This window comes from Myiozetetes cayanensis, unplaced genomic scaffold, assembly GCF_022539395.1.
Source record: "Myiozetetes cayanensis isolate MyiCay16 unplaced genomic scaffold, myiCay2020 scf2-11, whole genome shotgun sequence".
NCBI classification, from domain to species: Eukaryota; Metazoa; Chordata; class Aves; order Passeriformes; family Tyrannidae; genus Myiozetetes; species Myiozetetes cayanensis.
In genome coordinates, this window is record NW_026087411.1 from 105,575,739 (window position 1) to 105,593,066 (window position 17,328).

General features: G+C 36.9%; 1 protein-coding gene across 9 annotated transcripts in view; it reads right to left on the bottom strand.

The window, feature by feature from the left end:
• PUM2 (pumilio RNA binding family member 2) overlaps positions 1–17,328 on the bottom strand; it is a 71,352-nt gene that overhangs the window by 34,414 nt on the left and 19,610 nt on the right. For all 9 annotated transcript variants that reach the window (XM_050314327.1, XM_050314324.1, XM_050314322.1 and 6 more), the window contains exons 2-7: positions 11,543–11,611; positions 5,178–5,283; positions 4,693–4,880; positions 3,886–4,058; positions 916–1,186; positions 513–606 (exon numbers count right to left, since the gene is read on the bottom strand). In XM_050314327.1, the coding sequence (XP_050170284.1) occupies positions 513–606; positions 916–1,186; positions 3,886–4,058; positions 4,693–4,880; positions 5,178–5,283; positions 11,543–11,593 (883 nt within the window). In that variant the 5' untranslated portion in view covers positions 11,594–11,611. The remainder of the gene's footprint in view (positions 1–512; positions 607–915; positions 1,187–3,885; positions 4,059–4,692; positions 4,881–5,177; positions 5,284–11,542; positions 11,612–17,328) is intronic.

Here is a 17,328-nt window from a genome sequence, read left to right on the forward strand (position 1 = left end):
TAGAATAACTCCATCATAAAGGTACCTGCAAGAAGAAAGAGCTGTCTGTTTAAAAGGTGCCATGGAATAATGACTTGATCAATACAACAATATGATTTCCAAGTTCTACTATACAATAGTTTTTAACTGGATTATTAAAAATACTAAACTGCAACAGAATCTTAAAATTGCATATTTTTGGTTTTTAGTAGAGAAAGCTGGTGTTTCCATCACTGCTTGTAGCAGTAATGTTTTTTTACTTTCACTCGCATCAAAATTCAACTACTGTGCTAGACAAACAAATACAAATTTTATTTCTTTGTATACAACTGTTCAAAGCAGGGGAAAACTCTTACAACAACAGAAAACTTCCTTTAAGGACAGAACAGTTTTATGGAGCCATTCTGAGCAGTTTTCATGAGAACTGCTAAAACGGGCCAAGTGATCAGTACCTATGTGAGTTAGAATACTGAGGGGAACACCGAAAGGATTCTGTCAAAGCAACACACCCACTTTTGCCAGGGACACCTCACCTATGTGTGGCTGCTGAGCTGCAGCCAGGGCGTATTGCTGCTGCTGGGCTGCTGTCAACTGTTGAACAGTCAGAGCATTAGTCCTCTGGAAAAGCTATTGGAAAAGAAAAAAAGATGCATTGCAGTTTTCAGAAGTCAGGGCTATAATATAATGGGATTCACTTACAAAAACAAATTTCAAACCAGGCTTCTATTCTAATACATTAAACTTAACTAACTAGAAAATTATGCACTAAACCAGAAAACTATGTACCAATATTCTTCCAGATTAATTATACATTATCTGCCTTTGATTAACTCACAGACAAAACAAAATGCATTATGTTTAAAAGACTGATTATCAAAAGAAGATAACGAACAACTGAAAGGATCAATTTACCATGTGTTCAAGTCCATTACTGACCTGCTGCTGAGAATTGTAGTCAAAAAGTCCTACAGTAGCTCCTGAAGAGTCCATTTGTACCTGATTGCCAGGATAGTCAAACTGTAGAGAATCAAGACCAACTTGTTCCATGGCATCTAGATTCTGATTTTCTGGATTTGAAAATTCTTCTACCAGAGGCTTGTGGGCTGCAGGATTGGGAAGTGGACCTAATCCTTCTGTGGTGCTGGGATTGGGGCCCAAGCGTTCAGCTACTTCTGTTGGGGAGGCTTGTCGACTGCCAGGGGTACGACTGTTCAGAAGAAATTTAAGATAGACTCTTCAGTCTGAAATAATGCTGTCCATGGGCAGAGTACAGCATTTCTATTTTAAAAGCACTTCTGAACTCAACAGACCTTACAAAGGGAAGTGACAGACTGTTTTTAACTATTTCAACCAGCATGCATTAATGGCTCAAGATAATGGACACATTTCATTTCAAAACATAATTTTATGTATTTTTTAAAAGTTTAAGATTACACAATCTTCAAATCACTATGAGAAAAACTAAATTTTGAGTCAAATGGAGTAAATTGTTATCTATAAAATTTTGGGATGGCTCTTTATTGTATTTTGGGAGTGACAGGAATTATTAGAAAATGTATTGAAGAGACATTAAAACAGAAATAAAAGGAAATGGCTAAGTGTATCTCATGCCAAAGGAGAGAAAGACACAGTAAAATTTCAACTGGAAAAGACAAACATACAATATAGCAAATATTTTTCACATCTGAAAAGCAAATATTATTTTTAATGTAATTCAAATGAACTGCCTCGTTTAGCATTTGACTAAAACATTTCACTTCCTACACAACTCATTTAACAGACTAAACTATAGTGATGATTGGTGGGGAAAAAGTGTTCAATTATATATGAAAGTTGAATTGCTTTCTAATCTGCTCAGGCCATATTACCCACATCCCCACTGACTCTACAGGGGAGTTTCTGTGCACCTATAAATGCCTACAGGCAAACACATGAAGTGAGATGTCAACAGATTCACATCCTAAAGAGAATCCCAACCCTGTATTTGGTTAGATTTAGGGTACCTTAATTTGGAATTGTACCTCACTTCTGTGTCAGGCCACATTGTTTGGACTATCAATTTTTACTGGCAAAAATCTAAGTTAACTACTAGGAAAGAGTTGTGTGAGAGAATCTGTGATCCCTTAACAATACTTATGTATTTGCTGATACCAACACTGGAATCTGCACAATTGGAAATCAGCCTTTTGGTGAGTTTATTGCAACGCTGCATGATTTATTTCTTCAGAAAAAATACTTCAAAGATAAAGTAGGTACATTAGAGCTTTTTTAATGTAACAACCAACCTCATGACAATTGCCTGTACCATACTGGCTACCATCTAAGTATTCTATCTAGCAACCCTGTCTTGCTCCATGTACAAAACGTGAGTTTGAAGCCATTTAAATATTCCCTATTCTTCCCAAATGAAATACAGCATCAACAAAGTGAAGAACAAAAAGAAAAAAGGCAGTTATTTCAGTACATACTTTAGTTTAAAAACGCTGCAAGTACAATAAAAATACAAGGAGGAGGACAGGACAAAGTTTCTTCATTAATACTTATGTTTACCTAATATAGGTTGCTCCTTATATTGGTGCTGTTCTGTTGCTATAGTTAAAGTTGTGTCAATACTTCAATTATAAACCTCTGTTTGGAGGGCTTTATACTACCACTTTATATGGCCCATTTCAATTAGATGGCCTTTTTTTTTTTTTTTTGAGAGAGAGGTTTACTGGCTTTGGATGCTTTTTTGCACTTGTGTATTATTTAATAATTTCTCTCTTAAATAATATAGAAGGTACTTTGCAAACAACTATTTCAAAATTGAAACAAATACTGGTAAAGAAAAGCAGGACAATATATATTCTGCATTTTCTACATATAATATTGAAGGTAATTTTGTTTATTGTGCATATTGCTGCATGCATCCGAAAGGAGCTAATGTGAGCTCTCTAATATGTTTGGTATTATATTATTTTCAATAATATGTCTTGAAAAACAGACTTGAAGAATCCCTCCTTAGCCTCAGGTAAATAACATTTTAAAGGGTAGGAAATACTTACATATGGGATTCAAACATGCATTTTAATATACTTGTTCAGTGATGAACTAATGAAACCACAACTGTTCGGTCACGTTCACCACATTAAGACAAATTTATGAGCAGCACTCTAGTTCTCTATCTTGTTAATTCTTCTCTCTGACAGTTAAAAATGCATCACAGTAACTCAAAAAAGAAAGATTAGTCCTTAAAAAAATACCAATTTTAAAAAGCAGTTCAGTATTAGGAAAAAAAATCCAGACTGGCTGTACTGTCATGTGGGAGTTCACTGTTCCAAAGCTTGAGCTTGGTCCAATCTTTTTTTCCCTATGCAAACAACCAAACCACACCACCATTCTATACTGTGAATAGCTGACATCTAACTATGTGAATAGGAAAATACATTGTTCCACCAAAGTCAAAGATATGGTTTCTATAAAGACTTTTGTGGGGAAATAGTTAGTTGTGCTAGGCTGTGGCATCCACTAAGAAAATCAGAAGGAAAGTTAAAATTCTGGTAGGACTTACTCTCTACAACAACACTCAGATGCAAAAGTTAGAGTATTAAAAAGAAGCAGAGAGAGAAAGGGATTTAGTTTGACATTAAAAGGGTTAAAAGTTTTCATCCCTCCTTAATTCACCATGTTTAAAAGGTACCCGTTTACTTTGAATAATAACTATGTTAAGATGAATTTGTCTCATGAGAAGTGACACACACATTAATGACATCCTAAGAAACATGTGGCACAGTGGGAAAGGGAGGACTTGAGGTGGAAAGAATCAGTCTGCAGCTGGGTAATGTTTAAAGCTGACACACAAACCAGAACTGTAATAATGCCCTTAAGAGACATGCTTGTCTTCTTGAGAAACAGTTAAAAGCTTACTTAAAATCTTTGCAATCGGCATCCATTCCATTTGGCAAACCTCTGCCATTTATTTTAGTAACATCCTCATCATCTCCTTGTTTAAGATCTCTGTTTTTGTCCTCCTCAAATGGAGAAGCCTTGCCTTTCTGATCTCCTTTCTCAGGTCCATCTGTTTCAGCATCTCTAGTGCCCTGAGGAAAAAGAATCTGTTTGATTCTGAATATTGAACAGAACACAATAGGAGCACCACAAGGTGACCTAATTCTACACTACAGTGCACGTAAACAATACAAACAGTTTGTTGTCAATGAAATTGCATTTGGTGGGTAACTTGGTCATCAAGTTTCAACCACATGCAATTAATAACTGCCAAAATGTGAAAAGGAATGCCAAGATTTATAATGGAAGAGCTAACTCAACCTTAACTATAGCGGTGCTGTAAAGCAGTAACACTTTGCATTAGACAAAAGTTTATTTTATACAATTAAAACATCCAGTTACAAAACAAACCCGCATGAAAACAAAGAATAGGAAGATCTAGAATAAAGCCCATCATACATTTATAATTAAGCTATTTGCAATCTCTTTCCTTTAAATAATGTTTTTAGGAAAGCACTTTAAGACAGCTATTTAGTCAAGAAACCCAAAACACTTCCCTCTTCTGCCCCCTCCAACCAAGGAAGACAGACAAGTAGCAACTACACACTTGCTTCTAAAGACAGGAGAGTTAAAAAAGAAAATGTATGAAGAGAGTAGAAAATATAACCATGTAACAGAAAGACCACAGCAGGTAACTAGGCAAGCTTAACACACTGCATTACTTACAAAAGCTCCTTTCCTAAACCGGGAATCCAATTTATCAGCTGGAGAGGAACTTAACACATATTCTACCATGCTCACTCCAAGGCCACCACTTTCTGATCGTGGAGACAATACAGCATTTACTTCACTGTTTCCATGAAAACCCTGTCCAGGCTTTCTCTGTACCATAATAGGTTGGGACATAGAATGGTCTGTTAAAAACAAATAAAGACATAAAACTATAGTATTTTTTTTAAATACCGTTTGTAATGTTTTTGCATTTCATTACAGCAGCAATATTAAACAAGACCAAAATTAAATTAAATAAAAAATTCCAAATCACAGTTTCAAAGTGTTATTGATACACAATCACAAGTGCAGTATACATTTTCACAATTAAAATGAAAACAAAATCTTATACACAATTGCAGTTTTTAATATTAATTTGCTTTGAAAGAACATTTAGTAATTGTGACTGATTTTTCAATACGTATACAACAATCACTTACGAGGAGTTCCCCATGCAGTCTCTCTCCACTCGTCACCAAGGAATATCCCTTTTTGTCCATCTTTTGCTGAATCATCAGGTTCCCAAAACTTTTTGGCAGGTAAAAGCTGTTAAAAATAGAAAACGTTTTTATTTAAATATGCTTATAAATGGGCAGAAATAGCAATACTTTTAAGAGCACATGCAGGTAATTAATTTGACATCACAGAATCACAGAATGGTTTGGTTTGGAAGGGACCTTAAAGATCATCTAATTCCAACTCTCCTGCCATGGGCAGGGATACCACTCAGTAGATCAGGTTGTTCAGGGCCCCATCCAACCTGGTCTTGAATACTTTTATGGATAGGGCAGCCAAACCTTCTTTGGACAATCTGTGTCCGTGCCTCACCACCCTCCCAGTAAAGAATTTCTTCCTTACATCTTATCAAAATCTCTCCTCTTTCAGTTTAAAACTGCTCCCCATCATTCTATCACTACCTGCCCTTGTAAAAAGTTGCTTTCCCTCTTTTTTGCAAGTCCCCTTCAAGTACTGTAAGGCTGCAATGAGGTCTCTTGGGAGCCTTTTCTTTAGACTGAAGCACCACATCTCTCTCATCCCCTCTCCATAGGAGGAGTGATCCAGCCCCCTGATCATCTTAGTGGCCTCCTCTGGACCTGGTGTAACAGGTCGACATCTTTCCTGTGCTGAGGCCCCAGAGCTGGATGCAGCTCTCCAGGTGGATCTCACAAGGACAGAGCAGAGGGGCAGAATCCCCTCCCTCGAGCCTGCTGCCCAAGCTGCTGCTGACGCAGCCCAGGACGTGGTTGGCTTCCTGGGCTGCAAGCTCACCCTGATACCAAAGTCAGCTTTCAGTAAGGCAGCAGGTATTGGTGAGGAATGATATAACACCTGAAAGCTACTTCCTATTACAGCTGATGCTGTATAAAGGAATTGCCAAAATGACTGCAACGAGACTGAGATTCGAAGGTAGGTGGGAGAAATACAGAATATAGAAGCAGCTGTGAAAAAAGCAAATCAAATTAATCCCTGTGTTAAATCAAGTCAATCCTCTCAGAAGCCTTAACTAACAGTGCCTTCTTTCCAAAGGCTCAAAAGCTTGGCTGTTAACTAATACTGTGATGATAACTAGAAACAGCAGCAGTTCATTGTGAAGTTCTCTTCACTCAGAAGTGCATCACGTCACAAATGTAGGAAGGGACTAACACACACAGTAACAGATCAGCTCCTTTAGACCACAGGGCTCTCTCGGTTACGAATCAGTGACATTCAAACGTGAAGTTCTACATACCAACGATACCATTTAGCTGTATGGGTTTTTTTCATTCCTATTTCTAAAGCAGAGAAGTGTCACTTTAGATCAGTATCACTTCTTGTACTGTCCTTCAGGACAGAAGGACTTAGTGGGACATGACAGAAGCATCACACAATACCTCAAATGTCAGGTTGTCACTTCAATTTTTCTACTTTGTTCCCTAACTTCTCCCATCAGTAACAGTAAAATTGCCAAACTGTACATATCATACTTCCTCTAGAATATGTAATTAAAACACTGTACTCTCATACTATATATTACATACTTTACAAGGTTCATCAACTGAAACTAAAAGTGAAAACAACTTGCAAAAGATACTGAGAAGAGCTCTGAAAAAAGCAGCATAATCCATCAGATTCTGCATAACGTAATGCTGAATTTAGAATTTTAAATTTTGTAAACTTAGGAAAAAAACAAACAATCTGATGAAGCTGTTTGCAATAAATGAGTACATTTTGGAAATTTGTTTCTCCTATAACTTAAGTGACTGAAAAACCCTTCAACTTGATGGTTGTTGAGTATGAGCCTTGATGAAACTACTAACTGGAGTATTTTTTTAGGTATTTCTTAGTGTAACATTGAAAGAACTTGTGAAAACAGCTTAAAGAGGAGGAGGATAAGATTGCCACTAGGAAGCCACAGTACTGACACTGCAGCAGAGGTGACAAGAGCTCCTCTGCAGTAACTTCAGGATTGCTGTTGTTCTGTGCTGCCCAGAGTTCTTACCAGAAACAAAGGATTTTGACTGGTTAACATACTCATATCCCTCATTTCCTTACAGAAGTTCATTAATACAGAAGGATTCAGGTTGAAGGATGATAAACAGTCAAAGCTCAACAAAACCACAGGAGAGTACCATCCTTGCAAGAGTGCTGGACTGTTATGACCTGCTCTGACAGAGATGCCCACGCTGAAGTGCATTGTAGAATCACCAGCAGGTGTCAAACAAACATACTTTGGGAGCACCGAGTTTATCCCAAATTTAAGGCATGAAGGTAGCCATCAGAAGACAGAGAAACAGATTAATGGATCTTACAACTGCATTTCAACTAAAAGCAAAAGATTACAAAATCCAGATCCGCTTATGCAATCTACATATCCTTTTTAGCTTTGCATTTGTAACAAGTTTGCAATACTACTTAATTTTCATTTTGTAGGTCAGCAGTAGAACAGAAAGTAAGCATTTAATAGTATCTATGAAACCTTGGTTTTGGGAATCACATTTTATTTTCTAAGGCAATTTCAAGTACATGTCCAGCTGAGATGAAACACAGAAGTGAAGGTGTCACAGAATAACACAACCTTTTCAGAATAAAGCAGATGTAGTAATATACTGGGTGTGATAAAATGAGAATTACCCAAAGTATGCTTACCCTGAAATCAGTAAATTCCACTATCAGACAGGTGTTCAGACAACTCAATGTTAAAAACAATAAGCAAATTCAGATCAGAACACACTATTAAAGGAAAAACTGTCCACCAGCAGAAAGTAGCAATAATCCTCAGTGAAAAAGTTTTGGAAGGACTTTGTTGTTGTGAGGGGTTTCTTTAAGTTTGTTTTGTTCTTTTTGTGCTTGTGTTTTGCCTTTTTGTTTTCCCCTTTAACTACTTTCAAACTCCAAACAGATAAATTCAACAGCTTGCAGTCTTCATGTACTCTGGTACACAAAGAATATAGAATATTTTTAACACAAAACACAATGCATCATCCATACTTCAAAAGGTTGAATTTAAACTACTGAAGATTAAACAGATTTACAGAAATTATTTTCATTAAAATTTCTACACAATAAATACATCCTTCAAATATTTAAATAAATTCAGTATTTCAAAGTTTACAATACTGTAGGTCCCTGAGGGGTAGTGATTCAGATTTATGATTTACTTTTGACAGATAATGGATAGGACATACATTATGCTCTTTTTTAATGGATATTTTAGCTATTGGATTGTAATACAAACAGCCCTAACAGTAGTCTACTATTTAATTGTGGAATTAAAAAAAAAAAAAAAGTAGTTTTCAGAAAAACGTTAGGTGTTTATCTTTGACAGACAGGCCACAATGTGCACTTAATTAGTTCTACTGAAAAGGACTTAATCAGGAAGTCAACACAAACAGATACAAGCAGATAAAATCATTGTGCTTTACCCTTTGATAGCATGTTTGCTCAATATTTCCTGCATTTAATCCAAGAAAGAACAAGCTTTACGAAGACACATCCAAATCTAACTAAAAACAATGGCAAAGGTTGTCACATTTGTTACTAAGTTCTCCCAATGGTACACTAAAAAGTGTCTTTCTCAGTATCAGCACTGATCCCTGTTAGGTGTCTGCCAGATGAACAAAGCCCTTTACTGCACATGAATAATAATCACCAGTTATGTTAAAGCTGCCTTTTAACCAGCTCTCTGATAAGTATCAGCAAAGTCTCGATTACTGGCTCTTGGATTTAAGATTTTCAAATTATTTTTAAAAATTTATTTTTAGGATCAGAAGTTGATCCCACTGAGCTGAATTTCTCCGCGTGAAATTTTGACACTAGAAATGAATACTTTGTTCCCACAATGAAATGCGTGTGATTCGACTCTGTAAGCTAATGTAAGAATAGACATTTCCAAAAGAAGATTTAGTTTTATGTTCTGTTTGGCACTAAGTTTTATGTGTGCCTGCAGTGGGTCACACTAAAGGCCTTGAAGCCCACCAACCTGGCCCTGAAACAGCAAACAGATGCTCAGAGAAATAGCAGCAAGTGTCCTTGTTTCTTCAGAATATTAACATGACCTTAAGGGTCACAAATAGATTTTGGGAGCTGAAGCCAGAAGCATCATCTGTGTATAACCAATCTAATAGCTAAAACTTCATGAGACAATCTGCAATACAGCTAACAAAACTTTAGTCTGTTTCTTTACAGTATAAATTATCAAAGAATTGAGGGACAGAAATGGATCAAGGAAATGGATCAAGGAAGCTGCAGGTCTGGCTCATGTTACATTGTCCTATTCCCGACACTGACTGACACCAGGTTCCATCTGAAAGCAGCTCAGATCAATAACTAAACAGAAGGATTACCAGTACATAACATTTCCAAAATGCGTTGGGGTACAATGAAAACAGATTTCATACTCTATCCTTTACATTAGCACACGGAAGAGATACTTGCTTGATGATTCACAGACAGTCACGATTTTAGTAATGATATGAAAAGTAAGACTTAACAGCTTCCTAATGCCAAGGATTGATATCCAGTTGGGAAAAAGGGTATGAAAAAGTATTAGAATTATGACCAAGAAATTAATTTCAGTTCAGAGAAAAATTTGTGCAGACAGAGAAAATGAGGAAGATAACTTCCCTATAGCTAGAAACAGTTCGCTTGACATAACCTCTCTCTCACACCTTTCCAAGGAGATGGAGGGAAGCACAGAAGAACATACAACCAACCATTCTTATAAGGGTATTTGCAAGGACATTTCTTTTAATATTTTAAAAGGTTATAATCAAAAAGAAGGTTAAAATAGTCTGGGACAAATTTAATCTCTACTTTATTGTTGTGCAATACCTTACGAAAATTACTAAGTCAACCCAGCTATGTGAACCTGTATCACCTCAAGATATATGGAAGATACTCTTGAAATGAAAGACAAAATAACCTGGTAAGTGCAGGGTCACAGTACAATAACAATAATTTCTCATGCTGCAGTACTGTACCAAAACTCTTTTTGTGTTTTTTTAAATATCTTTACAGACCCATGAAAATAAACAAACAGAATCATGGTCAAGCAGAAATACATCCCTCATCTCAGATAACTTAAACGAAGAGCAGTATGGATGGCCATATATACCTTAATTTAATTCCCAGGCATTTGTGCCATCCTTCACCGCTTTCAATCTTTTGAGTACTTTGTGGGTGTCAGAAGAACAAACACCACTATGAATTTCACCCATCCACTCTATCACACTGCTGGTACTACCACAGATACCTCACTAATACCTTTACCTTTCAAAAGAGTTTTAAGAGCTGGGAGAGGAAGGAAGCATATCCAGTGTGGCTACTCAGGTTTCTAAAGAACAGGGCTTCATCCATTATTGGTTTTTCAAATGGGAGAAAGACAACCCTGGATAAAGCAAAAACCGCTGAAAAGCCAAGTGATTGCTTAAATGCTTCATTAAAGTAAAAAAAAAATCAAGTAAGAAGAACCATGTGTCAGTTCAGAAATATTCAGCAACCAGAACATAACATTTTTTTTTTCATCAGTAAGTTATGGTTTCGGTAAAGATCACTGTCCTACCATCATTTTCAGAAAGTTAAGATGAAATATTGTCACTGGTTCAGTTATCAACTGAATTAGGTAAAAATCCAGCAAGACAAGAGGATCAGTGTTCAACATGCATTTATTTCTTTACCATGTCCTGCCAGGGCAAATAACCCCAATGCATGTCAGTTACTTTCTAAACAGCTCAGGGAACTGCTTTTGAAGGAGCCAAGTGATCCTCCCTGATCTTGAATTCCTCCTCACAAAGTACACTGACTTAGAAAACCCCAAACAAATCAAATCAATAAGACAAAAAGTTCTTCTTCTCTAGTTAAATTACATAATAGCACTCTTCACCCTGGTTAAAATCTTCTATTCCAGAGTAAGTACCAGTAAAAAGTAAATTACCACAGATTTCTGCTGGGTATGCCAGTTCACTTTTTCTGGAGCCAAACCTTTTTTTCAGAACCCAATCTTCTTGGCTTTTCAGGAGTACCATGCAATTGTTTCACTAACTTAAATACAGTGACACTGAAAACACGCCCCATTTCGTAGGACTGCACACACTTGAAAAAAAATCTGCCAAGACTGGCACAGACAGAGCAGATTCAGTCAACAACCATCCCAGTGTTCTTGCAAAGGACTTAGTTTTTCTTCACCTCAGAACAGAAATCTCCAGTTGCCTGAAAAATCAACCAGTTCTTAAGAGAAGCTCTTTGCTTCATATTGTATTATTCAGACTTCTTAAATTGTATCAACATTTCCAAACCACCAACTGGATTTTCAGCCCTCAATAATTACCTCTCCCATTCCCCGAGATTCTAGGGCAAGAGCTTGAAACTCATGATTCATCTCATCCACAGATCGAACCTGCAGGGGGAAAACCAAAACAAAAATCCATTAGTCAAATATCTTTTCAAAAGCAGAGTTTGCAATACTTCACAAGCTTTCTGACAACTGAAAGCACACACAAAATGTGCTGCTCCGTTTAGGCTAAACATGAGTTTAGATTCCATGAACAGATACAGTTAGTGACCAGTTTAACGAACCATGCTAATATAATAACAAGCACGAAATTCCAAGAGACTTAAACATTTTAATCTTCATATATCCAGACGGATATTGCTCACTATGGAAACAGTGACCAACGTTACATTTGCAACAAAAGCAAAAAAAGTGAAATTAAAGATTTGGGCATAGAATATCCCTTGGAAAGGAGATGAGCACACTGCAGTAACACTGTGTTACTGAGTACATCTGGCAGCAAACAAAGACAAGCTCACCAGACGGGTCACAAAACCTGCCAGCAATGCATTGCATTTAAAATCTAGTAACTGACTCCATTATCACAATTTCTCCTGCTTTCTTCAAGGAAATAGTACTTTTCCTTCTCTGTGTGTCTTTGTTTGTTGTAAATATGAAACATGTATTACTAAAGTAAGAGTTGCTGCTGAAACAAACCACCTCCTCTTCCAAGGCACACAAACACAAAGCACTGGGTGCATTCTTTCCCAAGAGAAAATGGTTTCCACAAGGAATTTTCAAAGCCATGATAAGCTTCGAAGATTAAATAAACCCATGAAATTCAGAGTTGTTTCTTCCCCTTTCCTTTTCTCCCAATAGTGTGATGCAGCAGGTAAAGCTATTCAAGTTCAAAGTAAAGATTCCTTCCCAATACCATTCTTCCCTGAGGAGTTAGTTCCTTTCACCAGTAAACACATATGCTTGCAGCAACCAATGAGTCAAAAAGAAATTACTCCACAGAGTAGGTAATACTTTAAGAACACTTTCCAAAAGACAGTCAAATACCAGGCAAAGAAACAATCCCGTGCTTTCAATATTCAGGCGCAAACAACTCCTTAGCATTGAGAAAGTGTCAATTCTCTGCCAATAAATGCTCTATTCTCAAAATTCTACTCCTAAAATATTGTTATTCCCTCACAATCATTCTAAGCCATTAACTTCTGGTATTGTCTCTGTGCTTCTGACAAAGAAACTTCATAGCTCAAAGACATTTTCCCTTAAAAAGAACAATATTGTAGTTAAGATGGACTCTGAAACCAATTCCCAACAATGTCAGTGAGACACTGAAGAGCTAATTCAGTTTTGGAGTGAGTTACAGAGTGGGCGAATCAGCACACCGACTTTTCTTCCAGTGATGCTGACTTTTAAGTCAAGTAGGTTGATTTTATTTTATTAAAAACTGAAAGCAGATTTTCACATAGCCTTAGAAAAGCTAGAGACATTTTTCTTCAAATGAACTAAAAATATTTATATTTTATGCAAAACTTTTTTTAGCTCCAAGGGATAATCAAATATTTGTGCATATACATAGAAAACTAAACCGTGTAAGAGCAACTGCTTAGAAACAAAAATCAAAAATTCAAATATTGAAAACTTCTTAATTTGAATATTACAGTTTCTGAAAATGTAATTTCTTCTATAGAGAGCTGAGAGAGTCCATTATCTTACTTGGGCCACTATCCATGCTGAGGTCACACACTTCAGTTTCAATTACAAATTTCTGTCTAGAAACGCAGTTTTGGTCTAACTATCTCTAAACAAAATATGCTGGTAAACCTTATCAAGCTATATTTACCATAAACACTACTCAAGTCGATGTTAGATAAGAAACAACCAAGTTTCAAAGATGCATACTTTTTTTTGGTTGTGGCGTGTTTTTTGGGGTGGGTTGTTTGTTTTTTGTTGTTTGTATGTTTTGTTTGGGGAGTTTTGTCGGTTTCCTTTTGTTTTAACTTCTGGTGGTGATGGTGGTAGTTTTATTTGTTTGGGTTTTTCAGTGTTGCAAGACCTAATACTAAATGCTCATTTTCTACAAGTCAGCAAAATTCAAAATCATGGCAATACACCCTTCCAAGTGTCTAAGAAAAGACAACCCAAAAATCAAGGTAAGACACAACTAACTACTCTTTTTTTCTTTTTTTTTTTTTTTTCCTGAGCAGCTCATAGACCATTATAAGAAGAAACTGAAGCTTTCTGAAACTGTAAATACATGTTAGTACACTGAACATTAATTTTGCTCACTGGCCACTTTCTTACAAAGGTGAAATTTCAGTTAGTGTTATCTGCTGCTACCAGCAGCAAGAGAAATAATACAGTCCCTTCACTGTAGCAAAGAGCTCTCTTTCTGTTTCCATCAAAAACAACAGCCAAAAAATCCTGTCCCGTATCATAAATATACATTTCACAGATCGTTCACAGACTGGGGAAAATACAAACAGCACCAGTATCTTCAGGTTTTTCTTCAATGCTAACCCAGCCCTCTCACTACAACCATGGAAGAAAACATCCAAAATGCCAACCAAGCTGGATTTCCTACATATAAAGACATGCCCTCTCCTTGAAGGGGAAACTTTTGTTGGTGTTATTTGTATTACCAGGGAGTTTTATTTTTCTAATTCAATGCCAACATTCACCCAATTCATATGTTCCAGAAATAAGCATTTTTATATAAAGTTTTTTAAACTCAAATTCAGAACATTAAAAAAAAAACCCACACAACATAACAAACCAAACACAAAACCTGTATTTTTATTCATACCCTGTCATCCAGAGTCATTCTTAACTCGCAAAGAAGCCTATGGAGCACACTGCTCAACATTTACAAGTTTTTGTCTGGTTTAATTTGATTTTTTCTTGTTCTCTCATATATTCACATCACCTACCTGGTTTTGGGATTAGTTGCTAGATCTAATCTTAGTTTTCAGAAGTTAAACACTAATTAAGCTTTCCAACTCAGAGACTCTGGTAATGGTTTCAAACTTCTGATCCACAACAGATCATTCCAGAGGCCCCCAAATTATACTACACACAAAACTGTCTTTAGATATAACAATTCCTCAGACACTGCTGTGAAACAGGTAGAATGGCCTTAGCGTGTCCATGAACTTTTCCCCTTTGACACACCAACAGAAAATTCTGATCTTTTTCCCCTTCCACAGAATCTAGACGGAACATACCAGCATGTATTAGTCCATTTTTCATCACACCACTATGAACAACATTTCAACACACAGTAAAACTAAAATTATGCTTTAGTAGACTCTTTCTTCCTAAAGTTTACACTTCCTCACATTGAAATTTTAAAACAATTTATTGTAAATCTAGAGGCCTATGCAAAAACCTTCCTTTACTCTGTTCAGGACAGTCCTGTCACCCTTCCCCCATCTGCTTCTATCAATTCCCTTGAATGACCTTGGTAATAATCAAATAAAAGGTCTTCAGAACCTTTTCAGGTTTTTTCCTTCTTTTTCCATGCATAAGGGTTTCACCAGATCACCCAGCTGAACTGGCTAAAACACCACCACAGTGGTGAGACCACCACATTTGACAGGGGGAAAGCAACACGGACAAACTGGTGTGTATCAGGGTGGGGAAGGAGCACCCGCTCAGTGGTGGCTACATGATAAACCAGTAACATGAAACCGTGTCCGCACGTAACTCAGGACAGAATCCAGGAGGCAGACTCTTGACTGGACAGTCATCTAGGATTACCACAAGAAACACTGCTCACAGTAATATCCATTTCTGCACTGCAGGCATCCAGATCTAGAAACAAGAACTCTCTCAAATAACGCTGAATCCAGTCAGCAATAAGCTTGTAACCATCTTCTTGCAAAAGCAAAATACAGCCCCTTCTTTGAAAAAAAGTCTGTGGAAAATAATAACAAAAAAATACAGTATGAAAGAGAAAGCTATGACTTCATTTTGTACATCAAAAGTGGTTAAACCAGCTGACCAGAGAGTATGAAAATCACCTTTTCTGCATTAACATACCCCAAATCCCATCCCATCCTCTCTCTCCCAGGTGAACAGCCTAACCACTGTGACAGAGAAAAGGAGGACACATTTTGCAGTCGAAGATGTGTCCTAGGCCGAAAATTCAACACAAAACACCTGGTAATCCCAGCACTGGGACTGGAAAGAAAGGGAAGCTTCATTTCATATTGCAAATGCTTCAGCTTCTTTCTTTATTTTACTGAATGACTTCCAGTAGTTTTCTACAGGGGTGGCTCTTCTGTAGCATTTAGCTTATGCTCATAAGCATATATGCTTATGAGCAAGTCAAACTAAATTGAAAACACAAAAATGGTTGTATTTGAAAACACGATATTTAGCAATTCTGCCAGCCCTCCATCAAGTTAAACACTGTATTGTAAAGTCATGTCAGATACTTGACTAGACATTTTAAAAACCTTTAAAAAAAACAACCCACGTAAAACCTCTCAAAGAGGTGGCCAACTTGAAACTACTAAATAAAAATAATATTTTTATTAAAAGCTAAAACATCAGACACAAATCCAGTAAGGATTCATAACAAAGGCCAAGAAATGAAAACTACACAAAAAGCCCAAACTACAAATCTCCAAACCTCTGTTCTGACATACTGCTGTTCAGGGCTGTATATAGATTTCTACTCTAGAATACTTTTCCCAAACTAACCAAAATGTTCTTACTTTGGTTTAGAGGGCAGGTCATGGTGCATCCAGACAACAAAAGCTGTTTAGTAGCTGAACAGGCAACTACTATAAACACAACTGAACTGTTTTGTACACAGGTTGGTAACAAAACACCAAATATTTTCTGTAACATTAAAAGAAATTTCACTGCTCTTGTGTAGATGCATCTTCTCATACTTCTTTGAAGCATCAAGGAACCAAAGGTTCACCTACTAACAAACTGGTTACTGAAAGTTGCTGCTCCCAAGTAATTCAAAGTCTACAGGTATGTCATGTTTTGATCAGAGGCAACATTTTCTGAGGGCCAAATGGAACCAACTAAAACTTCTGTAGGTAAAGGAATAATCCTTCAAGTGCTGTATTTTTGGCTTCTTAACTCATATTCTCAGATTGAGCTATACTTTTATACTCTGTGACCCTTAATACATCCAAATACTCCAACAAATCCATATTTGTCAATTTAGTTGGCCTGGTTCAGCAATCACTTTGACCTGGATCTTAATGTTCTTGTGCTTCACTTCCTTGTGAACTTCATATTGTAGTTTGAGAAGCAATTCTACCAGTGCTGAGCACACTGACTGACAAAAACGAAAGAAGCAGATTTCAAGGCAGGGTCTCTGCAGCATGTTCAAGGGGTAGGGCAAGCAAAGGCACTGTCCAGCCTCCTGAAAAAACCAAGTCCCAAAAAGGCAAGGTGATCTGAAGAGCTGACCAAAATGCTTTGCTTGCTTGTTTTTCAACAGAATATCAATTATCTGGAAGCATGTACAAAGCAGGAAGAAATTTTCTAAGTTTTTATCAACAGTAAATATATTTATATCTATATATAGAGATAGCTCAAAGTATGCTGGATAGCCTCTCACAAGTCACCATCAAGTTTGGAAATTACTGATTTACTTGCATAGTCCTCTGCCAACAGATAATACAGAGCAATAACAGGGTATCACCTCCCATGAAGGAAAGCAGAGGAAAACGATGGACATCTTGCCACTTGTTTCAGAGCTATGGGATGATGGTTTGCTGGTCTAAAAGAATTCAGGAACCTTGGGTTCTGCTCCCAGCTATGGACTCCAATAGGCAACTGCACTTGGTCTCCCTAAACATGAG